At 31.1% G+C, this 19,735-nt stretch overlaps 1 protein-coding gene across 5 annotated transcripts in view; it reads left to right on the forward strand.

Moving 5' to 3' along the window:
- Positions 1 to 19,735, forward strand: part of Ube3a (ubiquitin protein ligase E3A) — a 77,525-nt gene that overhangs the window by 47,188 nt on the left and 10,602 nt on the right. For all 5 annotated transcript variants that reach the window (XM_021204756.2, XM_021204765.2, XM_029531657.1 and 2 more), the window contains 6 exons: positions 1,782 to 3,028; positions 11,097 to 11,241; positions 12,525 to 12,730; positions 13,338 to 13,502; positions 14,864 to 15,019; positions 15,135 to 15,208. In XM_021204756.2, the coding sequence (XP_021060415.1) occupies positions 1,782 to 3,028; positions 11,097 to 11,241; positions 12,525 to 12,730; positions 13,338 to 13,502; positions 14,864 to 15,019; positions 15,135 to 15,208 (1,993 nt within the window). The remainder of the gene's footprint in view (positions 1 to 1,781; positions 3,029 to 11,096; positions 11,242 to 12,524; positions 12,731 to 13,337; positions 13,503 to 14,863; positions 15,020 to 15,134; positions 15,209 to 19,735) is intronic.

Here is a 19,735-nt window from a genome sequence, read left to right on the forward strand (position 1 = left end):
TGTGGAAAAAATATCGATGAATAGTAGTTTGTATTACTAGCATGTCAGAGTGATTTAATGACTGTGCTCTGAAAGGAAGACTTGCAAATCAAAGGTGTATGGATCTAGAGCTTTATTCTCCTTCAAGCAGGATGTATATTGTTCTGTATGTAGAAGATGCACTTTCTAAATAATTTTATAATTCAGTGATAGGGAGATAAAACATATTATATTCTAACAATCTGCCTATTTATTCATTACTGATGTTTTCTGTGTTTTAGTTACAGTTTAGAGAAATTAGATAGACTTGAATGGTCAAAGAAGATACCATATATTTTTTTCAGTTAGAATAATGAGAAATCAGCTCCATGTTAGTGTTTTCTTTCTTACTTAATCTTAGTAGACTAAGAATTGAACTTGGATTGCCATGCTGCCTCAGATAGGTTCATGTAACTACTGAAACCCACACTGTAGAAGGAGAATATTAATTCCTTTAGGTTATCCACTCAGCTCAATACCCTCATCACCTCTAATAAGTAAATAGAATAATTTTTTTTTAAAGAAAGAATTGAAGATCATAAAAAAAAATTATCAATGCTCTAGAATGGCCCACAGATCAGGTTTGTAATGTATACAGTTTAGTGCTTTGTGGTTTATGTTTTGGAAGCCATTCCATCAATGAGGACTTGAATTTTATATTGTTTCTTACTGTTGAATTAGGTACCTTTAATAATATGTAGCAATCATAATAAAGATTTTACATGTTAGATATATTGGCAATATATGGGGTATATTATCAATGTAACCATAAGATTATCCTATCTTAAATGTTTAATAATTATAGTATGTTACTCTTTGATGAAAGAGATTAAGTTTAGTTTTAACATTATTATTTGATTAATATATTAATTTCTAGAACTTTAATATATAAAATGTTATCTTTTTCCCAAAAAGATAAAATATCTTTTGTTTTGTTCACCTTTGTTGAAATTTACATTTGTCCTAGTGGTGAGAAGCTAGGGACTTTTATGATCCCAATTCTATTTCTGGGAGAAAATAAATATAGGTTTTGGTGCTTGTGGTTTTTGCTTTCTTGGCTTCTTTCTTATGTTTGTTTTTAAATGACTGATAACTGTAATAATTTCCAGTTGCTTTGTTAGGAATTGTTAGAACCTGAGTAATGTTCATAGGTAGTAGTAGCTATAGTAGCAATTTTAACTTTAGCAGAGTTTACATGAGTAGTAATATCTTTTCCTCAGCCTCAGAATGGAAACTCTGAAAGAAATTAGGAATACATAAGATGAATCAGTTTGGTTTTAGTATATGCAAAAGTATAGAAAGTTGATTGCAAATGAACGGGCTAAGGAAACCTTGTTATAAAACCTTGCTTCCTTAGTTTTTTGAGAACAATGCAAAGGAAAATGATTTCAGGATTTTATGTAGTAGCTTTTTGTTAAGGGTGTAATAAAGTACAGTGATGAAATGACAAGTATGTGTATTTGTTCATACCTACAATTAATGTTACATACCAGTACATGTCTTGGTTACAAGGCAAGTCTTAAATATCAATGCATAATTAATAATTATATGTTGTTCAATGAATGCCAAAAAAGGGTGAGATTGTTGGGATTACTTGAATGAAAAAGGAGATGGTAAGTCTAGAGTGTTAATAAGTAAATTACATTTTTTAAAAATTCTAAATCAAGTCCAGAATGTTTAGATATTTTACTTTTTCACTAGCAATTATTATAACAAAATAAACATGTATATTACAACATAAATATTCTTTTTCCATTTTCTAGATGTGAATTACCTAACTGAAGAGATAGTATATGAAATTTATGAATTTTGTAGAGAGAGTGAGGATTATTCTCCTTTAATTCGTGTGATTGGAAGAATATTTTCTAGTGCTGAGGCACTGGTTCTGAGCTTTCGGAAAGTCAAACAGCACACTAAGGAGGAATTGAAATCTCTTCAAGAAAAGGATGAAGACAAGGATGAAGATGAAAAGGAAAAAGCTGCATGTTCTGCTGCTGCTATGGAAGAAGACTCAGAAGCATCTTCTTCAAGGATGGGTGATAGCTCACAGGGAGACAACAATGTACAAAAATTAGGTCCTGATGATGTGACTGTGGATATTGATGCTATTAGAAGGGTCTACAGCAGTTTGCTCGCTAATGAAAAGTTGGAAACTGCCTTCCTGAATGCACTTGTATATCTGTCACCTAACGTGGAATGTGATTTGACATATCATAATGTGTATACTCGAGATCCTAATTATCTCAATTTGTTCATTATTGTAATGGAGAATAGTAATCTCCACAGTCCTGAATATCTGGAAATGGCATTGCCATTGTTTTGCAAAGCTATGTGTAAGCTACCCCTTGAAGCTCAAGGAAAACTGATTAGACTGTGGTCTAAATACAGTGCTGACCAGATTCGGAGAATGATGGAAACATTTCAGCAACTTATTACCTACAAAGTCATAAGCAATGAATTTAATAGCCGAAATCTAGTGAATGATGATGATGCCATTGTTGCTGCTTCAAAGTGTTTGAAAATGGTTTACTATGCAAATGTTGTGGGAGGGGATGTGGACACAAATCATAATGAGGAAGATGATGAAGAACCCATACCTGAGTCCAGCGAATTAACACTTCAGGAGCTTCTGGGAGATGAAAGAAGAAATAAGAAAGGTCCTCGAGTGGATCCACTAGAAACGGAACTTGGCGTTAAAACTCTAGACTGTCGAAAACCACTTATCTCCTTTGAAGAATTCATTAATGAACCACTGAATGATGTTCTAGAAATGGACAAAGATTATACCTTTTTCAAAGTTGAAACAGAGAATAAATTCTCTTTTATGACATGTCCCTTTATATTGAATGCTGTCACAAAGAATCTGGGATTATATTATGACAATAGAATTCGCATGTACAGTGAAAGAAGAATCACTGTTCTTTACAGCCTAGTTCAAGGACAGCAGTTGAATCCGTATTTGAGACTCAAAGTCAGACGTGACCATATTATAGATGATGCACTGGTTCGGGTAAGTTTGACTATTATTTAAAATTGGAATTAAACTAAAACTTACACAGTGATATATTTCAATTTATTCACTTTATCTATAATTTAGGAAAAAAATAGGATCATGTTAACATTTCTGATCTGTATTACTACACCTTTGTTGCTACTTACCAAAAATAGTATCCGGGTTGTCTAATGATAATTCTCTTTTGAAGAAGAATAGATTTTTCTAGTACTAGGGAAATGACTCAGTGGTTAAAACGTTTGCTGTGCAAACATGAGGACTTATCCTTGGATTTTCTGAATACATGTAAAACAGGGTATGGTAGTTCCATTTGTAATAGTACTTCCTAAAGCAAGATAGAATGTAAAATCCTCAGAAGCTAATCTGATATATAAACTGACAAATAACTAGACCCTGTCTCAGTTGGTAGAAAGCAAAATCTGATACTTGGTGTTCTTTGACCTCCACACATACATTTACCCCTTTTGGCATTTACATGCACGCACGCATGCATGCATGCATGCATACATATGCACACACATGTACACACAGACAGGCACAAAGCAAATAAAAGGAATGGATTTTATGAATCTTGAAAGCCAGCCTTATATATTTCCATTAAGAAGAAAAGATTTGTTTTCAAAGATTGGAACACATGACAAATGGTATTGTTATACCCATTGTTAAGAATGGAAGATGGAATTGGAAGAAATAATGTAATAAATGTACATTGTAAAAGAATAAGAGCTGCTCTTCAAATTCCATTATGTGTAACACAACTTGCATTCTATTGTAAACTTGATGATATGACCAGGAAAGGTTAGCGTATATTATCAATAAGATTTTGGCGTTCTAAGCCACTTTGTCTTGTGTGACATTGTAGGGTTTTGTTTTTTTAACTAATAATTACATGAATCTTGAAACTTCTGTAAAGTGGCTATTTTGGGAGCTTGGAATTAATGTTAGTAATACCAGGTAAGTATAGATGATTTAATTGGGACGTCAGGAACTTCTTACTGCCTGATTTTTGTTTTTGTTTTCAAATGACATTGCCTCTTGTCTGTTCCTTTTTTCTACAGATGACAAAAATTACAGAGTCCCTTCCCTGTCAGTTAAACCAGAAAATTGGTTTGAAAATTACCAGTCATATAGTAACAAAATTATATATAAGTAATTCAGGGTATCCCTTGGTATGAAGTATTCCTGTTAGTGCTAGTTCTTGTATAAACTTGATGTAAGATTTAGTACTAGTTATAGAAGCATCATCCTTATATACTAACAAATAATATTAACCCATTAACAGATAACTAACAATATTTATTTGAACATTTATTTTTTTTTTGGTGGGGGATGGATTGTTTAAATCTGAAAAGCCATAAGACTGAGCTAAATGCACATTTAATAAAAAATTTATGCAACTGTCCTACCTGATTTTTTTCCCTTATTTTCTTATATTATTTTCTATAATAAAGTTACTGAGTTAAGAACCAGTAAAAACTTGGATAGTATTTGTAAAATTTCATTTTAGGACAAAATTAGCCCCTTCTGTATTTTTCTAGTGAATTTTTGGAGTAAAATTAACAGTTAAGCCTTGTAATTATGCTAACAAACTGTTGCTAGTAAATATTATTTATCTCAACTAGTCATACGGTTTGACACGTTATAAATTGTGATTCATTTGATAATATCCATACTTTACTAGTATTATTTTATAGAAGCCCTGGCCTTCATCAATTCTGTGTGTTTGTTTCATTGATAAGCAGTAGAATTACAAACATATGGTATTTTTTGAGAAAATTCATATGGTTTCACCCAGCTCTTCTTCTTGTCTTATATTGCTTTCTTTTCCCATTCTCTTTTTTTCTCTTTCTAAATCATTTTAAACTGAACCCCTCTAAAATTTCTTGGTTTTTCAGCATACCATTGTGAAAGGGTTAGAAATAGAAGCAAAGACTTGGACTTTAGAGATCAAATTGATGACCCCGAGCAAAGGATAATTATTATAGTCAGATTAATAGCAGAAAGGTGGAGGTTTACAGCAAGCTGTATTACAAAAAACATACCCACAGATGAACTGATGGAATTATACTCTCTTTCCATGTTTTTATTCTCCACAAATCCCTGTTGTTTTTAAACCTTGGTTTTTTCTTTCATAAAAAAGCTTGGCAGAATATTCTTGTTAATCACAATCTTTTATGACCTGATCATTTTGAACTGCATAGTAAGGTTGTATAGAGAAGGAATGAGAAGTTTCGCAGTGAACTCAAGATTAATTAATTAAGAAAGAAAGAAAGAAAAAAAGAAAGAAAGAAAGAAAGAAAGATAGATCCTATAATCAGCCACCAAACGCAGACACTATTGCATATGCCAGCAAGATCTTGCTGAAAGGACACTGATATAGCTTTCTCTGTGAGGCTATGCCAATGCCTGGCAAATATAGAAGTGGATGCCCACAGTCATCTATAGGATAGAACACAGAGATCCCAATGGAGGAGCTAGAGAAATTACCCAAGGAACTGAAGGGGTCTGCAACCCTATAGGTGAAACAACAATATGAACTAATCAGTACCTCCAGAGCTCGTGTTTCTAGCTACATATATAGCAGAAGATGGCCTAGTCGGCCATTGTTGGGAAGAGATGCCCCTTGGTCTTGCAAACTTTATATGCCCCATACAGGGGAACACCAGGGCCAAGAAGTGGGAGAGGGTGGGCCAGGGTACAGGGTGGGGGGAGGGTATAAGGGACATTCGGGATAGCATTTGAAATGTAAATGAAGAAAATAAGTTAAAAAAAAGAAAGAAAGAAAGAAAGTAAGTTAGTTAACCTTAAAAGCTATGAAGGAAATAATACCTTTTTCTCCTTAGTTTATAAGTGAGGCCTAGAAAAGATTACATATGTGACTTTTGTAAGGTTTCTATTGAATCTCATATTTCAGTGTTAATTAGACTAGCTGGCTTAATAATAGACAGTAGGCCAGTAAATTAGAATTAATAATTTTTTATTTTTATTTAAGAAAGAATGTTTATTTAGCCTATCCTTGGACTTGTGATCATGCTTATCTTTCCGACTTGAGTGCTAAAATTATAAGTGTGTACAACACTCCTAGCCAATTTTCTTTTTTGTAAGCAAAAGTTTATTCATTATTTTCAATCAGTATAACAACTCTTTTCCCCAATTGGTATTTTTAGAAGATCTTTCTCACTGACAAGAGAATAGTCAGTATAAAAGTATAAGGTACTATTTTTTAAAATTTGTATCTACTAAACAATAAATAAAGAATAAAGAAATAAATCTATAAATTCTACTAAAAAGAAAGAAACTTCAATATTTCTTTTGCTTTGTTTTGAATGGTTTTGGCCTTTTTTTTAAACGAGAAAATAATAGATATAAATACTAATGAGATCCCAGCTTCCATTCGCACAACAATTCTAGTGTAGAAGTTTTAACAGATTCTTTAAAACAAACAAAAAAACATATATTCTTCGTAGACTGTTGTGTTGGTTTACTGGGTAAAGTCACTTGCCACCGGGCTTGATGACTGAGTTTAATCCCCAAGATGTAATTAACTCCTAAATCTTAAACTGTGAACTCATGTTGTTCTTTGGTACATGTTTTCTTCTACCACCCAGCAAATAAATGACACATTTTTCTCCTCTTTTTAAAAAATAAAGTGATTTGAAGGATAATAGCATATATAAAATCTTAAAACCCTTTTTTAAAAAGTGGTATAAGATCAGATGTCTCCAGAGACAACATTGCCATGGACGAGATGCTTTAGACTACGTTCACAATCTAAAGGCAGAATTGCCCAGGAAATAAAAACAGCAATAAAATTTATGGTCTGGACTTTTAGGAGTTCAGATTAGGAATTCTGATATGAAAATGTAGTGGTCAGTTCCTTCAGATGTTTTGGTACATCTATGCTACAAACCAGTATTTGGGAAACAACAGTACTGTTTATAAGTATAGATTACTGACTAATTTCCATGTGTAGAATATTGTCAGTATTTAAAAAGAATAATGAAGTCAGTGTGACTAAAATAGGAGTTGACAGTGATATGGGACATGAATAAATTTAGTTAAGTTCTAGAAATTTCCATAGTTAGCAAAAATAATTGCTAAGATGTAGAATTGGAAAGAAAAGTCCAAAAACCCAGGAGCTAGCACACATAGATGAAGAAAAAGTTGTTTGAATTACTTCCTCAATTTCTCTGAAAGTCTAGAGGCATTTTCTAGCTGAATTTCCATCATCTCCCTTAGTATAAATACCTATTGCAACATGAACTTGATTTTTTTTTTTAAATCATTTGACATACAGTGCTTTAATAATGGAGTTTTTCTGTGCTGCTCTAGGTGTATTTCATTCATTCATTAATAGAATTGTACTTAATGTGATAGCTCTTATTTAAAATTATTCTAATAGAAATTAATGGAATTCTCTTCCCTTTATCTTCAAAATAATTTCTTACAACCAGAATGAGAGATGAAGTAGTCAGTATGAGAAGAGCTTAGCATCATATAATAATTTAAAAGAAAGAAATTTAGAGAGATTCTTACTCATAGAAATGAATGTCATATTTAGATTTTGGCTAGGACTTAGGATTTAAGATCATTTAACTCAGCTGTTACCCCTTAAACTTTAAAGAACAATAGACTGATCTTGAGTTGTTTACAGAGAACATGAAAAATTAAATTTATCAAGATAATTGCATTTTTGATCATTATTTTAATGATATTTATCAAAGTGTATAAATTACTCTTCTTTACCCTTCTTGGAGAGTATAAACATTTTTAAATAGAGTTAATTTGAGTGTTTTTTCTACTTACATAGTAGTTTTAATAGTATCATTAGCAGGTTTTTTTTTTTTTTTCAATTATGTCAGCATAGGATTTGAGATAATAACTCTGGATGTGCCTGCCTGCTTGCCTGCCTGCCTTCCTTCCTTCCTTGCTTCCTTCCTTTCATATTTATTTATTTTAAGACACATCATAAGGGAGCATCAGATCCTATTACAGATAGCTTTGAGCCACCATATGTTTGCTCATAATTGAACTCAGGACTTGGAAGAGTAGTCAGTGCTCTTAACTGCTGATCCATCATCCCTTCAGCCTTGTCTAAAGGTTTTAAATGATGGCACTAAATTTTTTTTGACCCTTGAAGATGTGGTTATAGAATGTTTTTTTGTTTTTGAAATCAGTATATCATTCTGCTTAGAGTTCTGGGAATGCTTTCATATAAGGTCAGCTTGTAAAAACTGATCTCTCTAGGATTTTTCGTTGCCAAATAAATTAAGGATAATATTTTAACTGTTGATGAGAGTGAGATTTCCTAGTATGAAAAGAAGTACAGTTAGGAAGTAATAGGTACTATTGTACATTAATACAGCATAATACCAGTGTATTTTAATTTTCTCCAGCGCTATCTATGAAGCCAATACTACCTGTTTTATCTTATACTTCCAGAAAGATACATATAAAAATCCATTAGTATTTAGTAAATTAGGTCAAGAACACATGCAGATTTTTTGCAGAATTATAAATATATCCCAATAGTTTTCATGTATCCAATTACATGTAAGACAACTTGATTTTACAAATTCATTTTTAAAGTAATGTAAATTTAATTTTTTTTTTTTTACACTATTCTTTAGTTGATGAAGCGATGGTTTAAGGGTGTGTGTGTGTGTATGTGTGTGTGTGTGTGTCTTTTTAAGAGTTACATTTTTGGGCGGGGTGTATTTTGAGATGTTTTATGTAGCCCTGGCTGTCCTGGAACTCGTTCGCTCTGTTGACTAGTCTGGTCTAGATCTCCGAGATCCACCTGCCTCTGCCTCCTGAGTGCTGAGTTTAAAGGTTTGTGCTACTACCTCTTAGCAAGATTACTATTTTTAAGGAAAAAAAATTAATGTGACTTCCTTTACTAATGGCTTTTGTGTATGGTTAGTATTAAATTTTAGGTTTTGTTTTGTTACCACAGTTTTTTAAAAGACAGGCTATTAATACATCATTTCAAACAAGATAATAATTTACAAAGTCACTTTGGCAACATTGAGAATGGTCTTCTTAAATTGCTAATTGGACATTTTCACCTACAGAATTAAGCTGCCAACTATTTTTAAATTGTATACAAATACATTCTGATTCTGAAAATAATACGTGAATATTGTTGAAAATATTGATATGCAAAGAAGTCACACAAAATCTAAAAGCAAATATTATCTCTATTTTCTTTGGAAAATAGGTAAACTGTCGGCTATACGCTTGCTCCCTGGATTAAAACCTCTCTTCTGAATTACTATTTCTTAAGTTATTCATCCTTTTATTACTTCAAGAGGCTATCTGTAAAATGGCTTTAGCAGCCTACTTGCGAAGGAATTGTAGTTATCAAATCAGTTTTAAATGTAAAGTGACCTGTAAGTTTCATATTTTGCTACTGCTGCTGCTCTTATTCCTAGAATACTTCTGTTTTTAAAATCTTGTGGTTAAATATTCTGACAAAACTGGAAATATTTATTTACTTCTTAGTCTTATTTTAGATAGAGAATCACTATAAAGCTCTCACTGGACTCAAATTTTCTATGTAGACATAACTGCACTAAAGTCACCGAGTTTGAGTGCTGGGATCAAATCCTTATTCTATCATATATAGAAAACATGGAATATTTAAAAATGACTAGAATGATAATACTTGCAACTTCAAACTTAGAGTTAATGTTAGAGCATTAATTTAAGTACTTCACTTATTTATTTGATACTATCTTATGCTTATTTTACATTTCAAACAAACACATAAATATAAATATTTTTTAGTGATCATAATAGAACATACCAGAACCAGAATTGGGGGGAAAAGGGTAAAGACTGGAAAGATGTATGCTGTCTTGAATACCAACAAACCTTTGAATCAATAATTAACATATTTTCTTAGCAAGTTGAGAATTGGGAGAAACAACAGTAATAATATTATATTGTATTCGGACCAAATTTGAGCTAAGATGAACATGAAAATTTAAGTGTTCAAAGTTATTCTGTCTTAGGACAGGTTTCTAGCTAATACTGTTATTTGTATATTTTTGTTCTCCATTTCCAAGGTTAATTTTAAATCTATTTTTTTCTTTTTTTGGCTGTAAAGTATCAGACCTGCCTGTTAATTTCTTGGGGGCATAAAATTATGAAATTTTAAAACTCTATAGTTTTGAAGGGTAATATGTTAACAGTTTTGGTCTTTAGAAATGATATATTAAGTATATACCATTATAGTAGGAAGAATATTACCTCTGTTTCTATAGTACATTAGAAAATAGGATTGATTTATTGAAGCTTAGTAGTTAAATGTTAATATTTAGTGGTGATATGTGGAACTTGTGAAAGAACAGTTTCTTATATGTTCACCAACAAAGCACTGCTGAAAATAAATTTTCAATGAATACTGCCCTGAAAATTAGGTATGTGAGCTGAGAAGGTAGATCAACTTACAAGAAGACCTGAGTTTAATATTCAGAATTCTGTTAAAGAAAAGAAACTTGAAGTGGGCATTATAGTCCTGATGCTAGATAGGCAGGTACTGGCAGAGATGCCAGGGGCTGACAGTCCAGCCTATTGTGTTATGCAGTCTTCCAGGTCAAAGAGAGATGCTTTCCTGACAAACAAGGTGGGCAGGTCCTGAGGAAAAACATCTTCGGTGGAAGGAGACATGTGAATACACCTACATGAAGACATACAAATTAGTTAAAGTAGACCAATATAGAGATAGATTCTTTACAGAATAAATTCATAGGCACTTAGACCATTAAAGATGAAGATATACGGGACATAATTTCAACCATCCCTCCCACTCCCCAACAGCGTTTTGGCTATATCCCTTACTGAGAAATATATAGCTTCTTAAACACACTACATACTTGTTTGTGTGTTGAAATAAATCTTGCCAAAAACTGTAAGTCACTTTGCTTTTTTAATTTCAGAAACAAAATTCATTGTTTTGTTTCCATATTGTTTTGTTATGACTACTTTTTATTTTCTTCTACTTATATCTTATTTTTTTCCTCTTCTCAACTGTCCTCTTTTTTATATTTCCAATCAATAGCTAGAGATGATTGCTATGGAAAATCCTGCAGACTTGAAGAAGCAGTTGTATGTGGAATTTGAAGGAGAACAAGGAGTAGATGAGGGAGGCGTTTCCAAAGAGTTTTTTCAGTTGGTTGTGGAGGAAATTTTTAATCCAGATATTGGTAAGTACTAGTGATATGATCATGATGGTGTGTTAGTCTTTTGAATTATAAACTTGGTTTATAAATATTTTTAGTTATGGTAAGCTTTAAAAGAATTGGGTATGCCTTAATAACTGCTTCAGGAACCGTTCTGTCACTCACTTAATTCAGGTTCTTCCGTAGATTACTTTAGCTAAATATTCTAGTAGAAAACAATTACCTTCTAGGTAAATTTAATTTGAAAAACCTTAGAGTGGTGGATTTGAAAAACCTGAAGTCATGAGAATCATTGGTTATATAATTTATCCTCTGGTTAATTTATACCTTAATTGCTCTTGAGACCAAGAACATCCATTGGCGACATTCTATCAGATTTATTATATGTGAACTGGAACTTTTGATATTCCTTGGATGTATAACCTGGCTTGCAAATGATACCGACATACATAATTCACATATTTTTCAACCTGGAATGCAAGTATGAATTGGATACTTGTGAAACCAGTATTCCACAAATATTAAATTGCAAGAGAAAGCCTAGACTTTATTTATATTCCTACAGTTCAAGGAGAAAAGTGTATTTTTCTTTGTAATTAAAACTGAAAGTTAAAATAAGGGAACATTTTAAAATATGGAAATTAGCCTGAAAGTACATTTTAATGCTGTATTATTTGTTTTTTAATAATCTTGTTCCATTAGAAAAACATTTCCCAAAGCTTTTTGATTTGCTCATTTTGGTTTGGGCTTCTTTAGGCAATCTTTTTATATTATATTAGTACTCTGGCCTTAAACTCGTAATTTTCCTGACTCACTTTAACAAGTGCTAAGGTATATAGTCCCTCTCTTCTCCAGCTTGTTAGACTTTGTATAAAAAATATTTCCTGAGAAGCAACTGAAAATAAACTTAGAAAAATTGAAAGGCATATACAATTAGTTTTATTTTATTTTTTGATGTTCTGTAAAAATAAAGAAGACTATCTCTTAATGCTCACCTAGATAAAGTAATGATGATGGGAAAAAAAATCTCTGTTGAATAATGAAGATCAATGTGAAGCTGAAAGATCACAAAATATTTTTAAAAATTAGCTCAGATTTGATATGAATTTTAAGTAACTTAAAGTTAATCAACTTTCTCCAATTTTTTTTGTATTTAATCATCCATTTGTTTCGTATGTAATATTCAGTCATTAAGTGGATAAAATGACTTTTATATCAACTGTTTAAATTTTGTATATGACTTTAAGATTATATTTAAATTCTTAGTCTTTCAAAAAGTATGTTATATTTTAATTATTTCTTTATAGGTATGTTCACATATGATGAAGCTACAAAATTATTTTGGTTTAATCCATCTTCTTTTGAAACTGAGGGTCAGTTTACTCTGATTGGCATAGTCCTGGGTCTGGCTATTTACAATAACTGTATACTGGATGTCCATTTTCCCATGGTTGTGTACAGGAAGCTAATGGGGAAAAAAGGAACCTTTTGTGACTTGGGAGACTCTCACCCAGTAAGTTGTTGTCCTTCGTTAATAGTCTTTAAGATTGTATCTAAATACAGAAGTTTATCTTAGTTTATATAGAAACATTATTTGTAAACTTTTGTTGATACTGCTGTCTAGTACAGTAAAGTACTTTTAACCTGGTTAAGTATAATAAACATTATTTTTAATATATTCTATCAAGTATGTTTTGATTGACCCCATAAAAAAATGTTGTAAACATGTTTTCATGTCCCATATGAGTCTGTCTAGTAGTGACCATAAAGTAGTTGATAGGTACAATTGATATGTGTGTGGCTTTTTTTGTTGTTTGTTTTTCTGTTTGTTTCTTTGTTTTGTTTTTCCTCGTTTCCTGTGCCCTGCCACAATCATGGAGACAAAGTGTATTTTCTAGAGCATGGTATGAAATCTATTGCTGGACTGATCATTTGAACAATTTTTAAGATTGACCCATTGCCTGTGACAACCTTTCTATCTTATTAAACTATTTGAGAGATGTGGAATATTTATGGCTTCATTTTTGTTGACAAGTTGTTTCTACAAAGAATGAATAATCTATTATTTTTATTTCTTTTAGTATTTATTTGGCAACCTCACTTCTCTTTCTTGTTGTTAGGTTTTATATCAGAGTTTAAAGGATTTATTGGAATATGAAGGGAGTGTGGAAGATGATATGATGATCACTTTCCAGATATCACAAACAGATCTTTTTGGTAACCCAATGATGTATGATCTAAAAGAAAATGGTGATAAAATTCCAATTACAAATGAAAACAGGAAGGTAATAAAATTTTGTCATTGTTTTGTAAATATATAATTTCAAAGCAGTAAAGTTTTCAAAGAATTACCTAGTATAGTTTGAAACAGTTATAAGAACTTTATATAAACAAATTTATCTAAATAGTAAAGCTACACTTTCATAACTCTTAGATAAGAGTTTATGTTTTTGTACACAATTGTTAATTCCCCTTTAGAGAAAGACTAAACAGACTACAAAAGAATGAATGGGTAAATATTACTATAGTGTAACGCAATAATCAGGGCCTTACCATATTAAACCTAAGAGGTATACAGAGCCCAGTGATTGACATCTGTTTTAGTATGTATATACATTTTCCATTTGAGATCTAATGCATATGAAATTATTCATATTAGATTTGATTTCTATTAACTTTAAAAGCTATTCACTTGGCAACAGAAAATAACTGAACTTAAAAAGAAAATAACAATACATGTATAATTTTAAGAATTATATTAATTTATACTATTATTTTTGGTAAAATGTTGTACTGTCATGATACAAACTACATTTGTACTATAACAAATTTTATAATTTGTAAAGTTTTCGAAGAATTACCTAGTATGGTTTGAAGCAGATATAAAAACTTCATAAAATTTTATAATTTGTTATAGTAGCTTAGTTTACCAGCAAATAACCATTTTTGCTGAACTGGATATAGTAGCTAGCTTACCAGTACCATAATTTCCAGAGGAATCCTGAGATATTCTGGTTTTCTCAAATTCAGTATTCATAACTTATATTGCATAGTAGAGCTTCTGTTGTTATATGAAGTACTTTTTCATCTTTTATTTTAATCTTACTATTTTTTACATTATTTCATTATTATTACATTATTATTATTAATTACATTTTATATTAATTTCTCTTTGATTTACTCATAGAATCATAATTTATAACTGTTTATGCATATGAATTATAACTTTTATATTTGTCAGAAGTGAGAAATTATAAAATAATTTTATTTGTACATATAACATGTTATTAATTTTTTAAGACTTATGTTTATTTTATATGTATGAGTTCCTTGCCTGTATATATATTGATGCACTATTTGCATATATTGCTCATGGAGGCGAGAAGAGACTATCTAGTCCCCTGGAAGGAGAGTATACATGGTTGTTAGCTTCTGTGTGAATGCTGAAAATTGAACTTAGATCTTTTCCAAGAGTTGCTAATGCTTTTAAGCACCGAACCAACTCTCTGAAATCTAATTTTTAAAAATAGTAACAAAAAATAGTGCTGAAGGTTTTCTTGGGGTGGAGGGTGGGTATTAAAACTAGCCCAATAGCTAATTTTGTTTCATTTGTATAGCATATGTTTTCTTGTTAATATTCCTACAGGAATTTGTCAATCTCTATTCAGACTACATTCTCAATAAATCTGTAGAAAAACAATTCAAGGCGTTTCGCAGAGGTTTTCATATGGTGACTAATGAATCACCTTTAAAATACTTATTCAGACCAGAAGAAATTGAATTGCTCATATGTGGAAGCCGGGTAAGAAAGACATCTACAAAAAAGATCTTTTTATTTTTATTTTTTTATTTTTATTTTTAATTTTATGGTGTACTATAGATGTTAAGGTGCATTTTTTTTTTCCTGTAATTTTCAGAATCTAGATTTCCAGGCACTAGAAGAAACTACAGAATATGACGGTGGCTATACGAGAGAATCTGTTGTGATTAGGTAAGGTATCTAATTCTTAAAAAGGAAGATTTTATTCATCAAAGAAGTGCATGTGTGCTTTTGTGTCCTGTATCTGTAGGTACTGGTTACCAAACAAGTAAGCTCAAAAATAGACCTGTGTTAATATTTCCAATTTTCATGCAGTCTAATGCTTTATTTCATGAATTAAATGATTTAAGTGTCATATTTTCTCTACCTTTGCCTTATTTTTGGTAATGTGTAAGGTGGCACATTATTTAGTCTTTAAGATACTTGGGAAGAATCATGTATACTAATGATTCTGAACAATTCTTAGGACAGTATTACCACTAATATCATTCTCTAGTCAAATGCCCTTGTTTCTACTTCTCTGTAATAAGCTACTATCCAATTCTGAAAGATCTTTTCCCTCATCTTCTAATGTGAATGGTCAAAATGCAGAGCAGTCTTTTTGGCATCCACTGTGATGTCATAGGCATTTAAAAAGGTATCTTTTTGTAGATCACTTGAGCTATAAGACTCAAGTATGTGAGCAATAGAATGAATATTAACTGTGTCTTGTAATGATACATTATCATTGTTATATCTATATTACAGTATTATTTTATTCATTTAAGTTTGTAGAAGATTAGTCTTGCTTTGCCCTTTTTTTTAATAGAAAAGCAAAAATGGTATTTATTCAGCTTTTAAGTAATTAAATAACAAAATCCAGAGTAAAGCAAAACAAAAAGTTATAACATGTCATATGATATATCATTTCTAAGCACAATAGCATTTATTAATGAATATAAAAATAAAATTTATCATTCATATTTGCTTCTAACACCAGTCACAAAAGTGTTTTCTCATGGCAACCATTATATTGCTGCTCAGTTTTAAAGGTAATTCATAACAGGGATAAACATGGTAATACAGAAGCCTTAATGGGAATATCCTAGTATTATCTCTACAATATGGCAAAGTAATGTTTTAGATTGATGTATGCAATTTGATTATTACCCTTTTATTATTGGCAATAGGATTATCATGAGAGTAGGGCTGTTACAAATAAAGATTTCATTCTAAGTATTGGAAGTGTTTTCATTTCTCCTGAAGAAGCACTTTGGAGGATTGTGGTTGTATAGTAGATAACATTTTTAACCTTAAGAAGCACTGCAAGAGTGCTTTTGTAAAATAATAATGCCATTTTTACCCTAAGATGACAAACAGTGCTAGAACTCATTCTACATCTCTTTTAATCTTTGACCATGTTGTCTTGGTGTGTGAAATAAAATTTTACCTTAGTGTGAATTTGCTTATCACTGATGACTCATGATCTTGAGCTAGCTTTTAGGTATTTATCTTCCCCACTCTTCTTTCCACTGATTATGAACTATTTCTTTTAGAATGTATTCTTTTTAAAGGATCATATGCAAACATGTTATACATGTGTATTCTAGTCTGCAGCTTTCATTCCCCCACTGATTTTTATTTTTGTTGAAATTGAGTTTTGTGTGAGTTACTTCTAGACTTGGTTCTTCTCTGCTTATTCATTTTTTTTTTTTAATCAGAATCACATCTTGTTGATTACTTTTACAGAACAAAGAGCAAGTATATCAGATGGTGTGAATCCCTTTACTTTTTCATTGTTCTAAATGTTTTTACTAATTTTACTTCCATGTAAATAATAAAATATGTTTGTTGAAATTTACATGAATAAAGTTTCTTTTTGAGGTTTTTATTTGGGTTGAATTGATTGGATAAATCAATTTGAGAATTGTCATTTTCATCAGTTTGGATTTTCTAAATCTCAAGCATGACATAGCACTTTCCATTTAGTTATACCATACTTTCATCCAGCATTGATTTGTAGAGGAAAACTATTCCCCAGCTATTTGCCTATTGGCAAATATGTACTTCATGTAGCTTGTTGCCAGTTTCCTTTTGCTGGTACTTTTTTTTTTATTAGATATTTTCTTTATTTACATTTCAAATGCTATCCCGAAAGTTCCCTATACCCTCCCCTCACCCTGCTCCCCTACCCACCCACTACCCCTTCTTGGCCCTGGCATTCGCCTGAACTGGGGCATATACAATGGAATAGAATTGAAGACAATTTGCTGGTACTTCTAACAGTACCTCAGCCCATGTGGCAATCTTTGTCTTACCTAAGGGTCACTAAGACTCAAAGAATAGAAGAGCACTTCAGGGCCAGATCTGTTCCTAGCAGAACTTTGCCCAGAGCCCAGTAACACTGTGTATTTGAACCATGGTGCAACTTTATTGCTTTTTGAATCTTAATAGTTTTAATCTTTCTATTTTAGGTTTTTAAAAGATTGTAAAATTGTCTATATTCCCCATTGTGTAAAGTTTTGAATTTAGCTCTTGTTTCTTTGTATTTGTTATAATTTTTAAAATTTATTTCTAATTGAACCTTACTTCTTACTTACATTTTTCATCTCTTGTTGATATTGACAAAATTCTCATGATTATACTATTTAGTAAAAATGTGTGTGTTTTATTTTGATTCCTATTTTTGTTTCTCATTTTTTTTTGAAAAAATAACATTACTATATGTTTATACTGTAAAATAAAATTCTTTCAGTTAATTAAAATGTGAAACAACTCAACAATAGAACATAGGTAATTATGGACTTTTAAAAATAACAATAGTTTTTTTGATTTTCTTTTTTTTATTTGTATGGATGGCCTGCATACTTGAGTCTATGCAATGTGTGTATGCAGTGTTCACTGAGGATAGAGGATAGAGTTGGATTCTCTGATACTGGAATTGAGCCATCATATAGGGGTTGTGAATCCAACCTGGATCCTCTGCAATAGTAGCTGGTGCTTTTAACCACCGAATACGCTCCAGCCCTACTTCTAAAATTTTAAATGAAAAGTTGTATCAGTTTTGCCTATATCTAATTCTCTTAGATCTTGAGGCCTTCAATTATGTTGAAAATCTTGGCTTCTGCATGAAGTACAGATATAGTTTTTTTTTTTTTTAATAATGTGTCCAGCAGGGTCACATATATTTGTAAGTATTATATATTATTCATGTTTTTAAAAATAAAATCTTTCTTTGGCTTTTTTTGTTATTGTTGTTGTTCTTATCCATGCTTCTCTCCTTGAAAAGAATGATATACCACTTCATCACTATATCTTCTTCAGAAGGACTTTGAAACTATAACAATCAAAATTACATAGTACTACTATTAAAAGTCGGCCAATCAAAGGGAATGGTTCCAAGCACATTGTATTTTATCTTAGAATAATTTTTGATGTAAAAGCTCAAGAATTACATTCATTCAAAATAATATATATTTCAATTGCTATAAACATGGAAAATCCAGTCTATTTTAGGTTTTGACAAGAGAAATAAATTTTGTATCCTTGACAAATACAACCTCTACACAACATAGTGATTTTCATTTTCATTTGTAGAAGAATGTCTGTTCTTTAGTTCCACTTCTATATAGAGGAATTAAGAAGCCAACATAAGAAAACAGAACAAAACAAAGCAAAAAACAGAAGTGTTACCTGTGGTCCCCCACCCTTTTTTTTTTTTTTTTTTTTTTTTTTTTGCCACTTTACAGAAAAGATACTAAGAAACTTTAAGTAACAGAGAGAAAGGAAAGAAGACCTGCTGTTGTGTGCTACAAAAGAGAAAAATGAGTTGTTTCATTCCAGGGAGGAAACATGTTAATAGATTAAAAGATCAGGGGTCAATTAGTTTTTACTTTCTACAGTAAAAGTTGAGGTATTAACCAACTTTGTAACATCTGTTTTTGTTTGGTTTACACATACTTTCCTCCATTTTCTGGTAAATTCCAATAAGCTTCTCCTTTCAATCTACTGACCAATTTCTCCCACCAATCACCTTGTAATTTCGGGCTTCGAATCTCCTGTTACCTTAAATCTAAATGGGGCACTTGAATAGTTGATGGGAACTTTTATAATGGCTTGTTGAACCACTTAGCTCCTGGTTTGGTTTGCTCTTTATCTTTCATAGGGTAGTAATTCATAATGCTACTGCCCTTCTTTCTCCTCATCTTCTTTTGTAGTGCTACTTCAGTTCTTTTCAGGTCAAGTTAAGTTTATTGGAAATAATTCTTCTTGTTCAGTTCTTTGTGCCACATCCCCTTCTTAACCATTTGTTCAAATAGGTTTTCATGTTCACTTTTGTCAGTAAATGGAACCTAATTTTTCTTTTACTGGCATGCTCTGGAACCATTTCTTTATGAAAGTTTTCTGCTTCTTTTTTTTTTGTATCAAGTTCTATTAGCTGTCTTTTTTGCTGTTCTTTTCTGCATTTCTTTTTTTGGAGAACTGCTAAGTTTTTTGTTTATTTTTTTTCCAAAATTTGTCTTTTAAATTATTGGTGTGAATAAAATCACTATCTATTACTTAATGTGATTAATTCTTCATATTCTTTGTTCAATTCAAAGGTTTTCATTTCCTTTTTTTTTTTTTTTTTTTTTTTTTTTTTTTTTTTTTAATCATACAATTAGAGATGTTAGTAAAGAAAGACACTTTAAAAGTACACATTGTTTTAAATGTCATGTT

This window comes from Mus pahari, chromosome 1 (assembly GCF_900095145.1).
Source record: "Mus pahari chromosome 1, PAHARI_EIJ_v1.1, whole genome shotgun sequence".
NCBI lineage: Eukaryota > Metazoa > Chordata > Mammalia > Rodentia > Muridae > Mus > Mus pahari.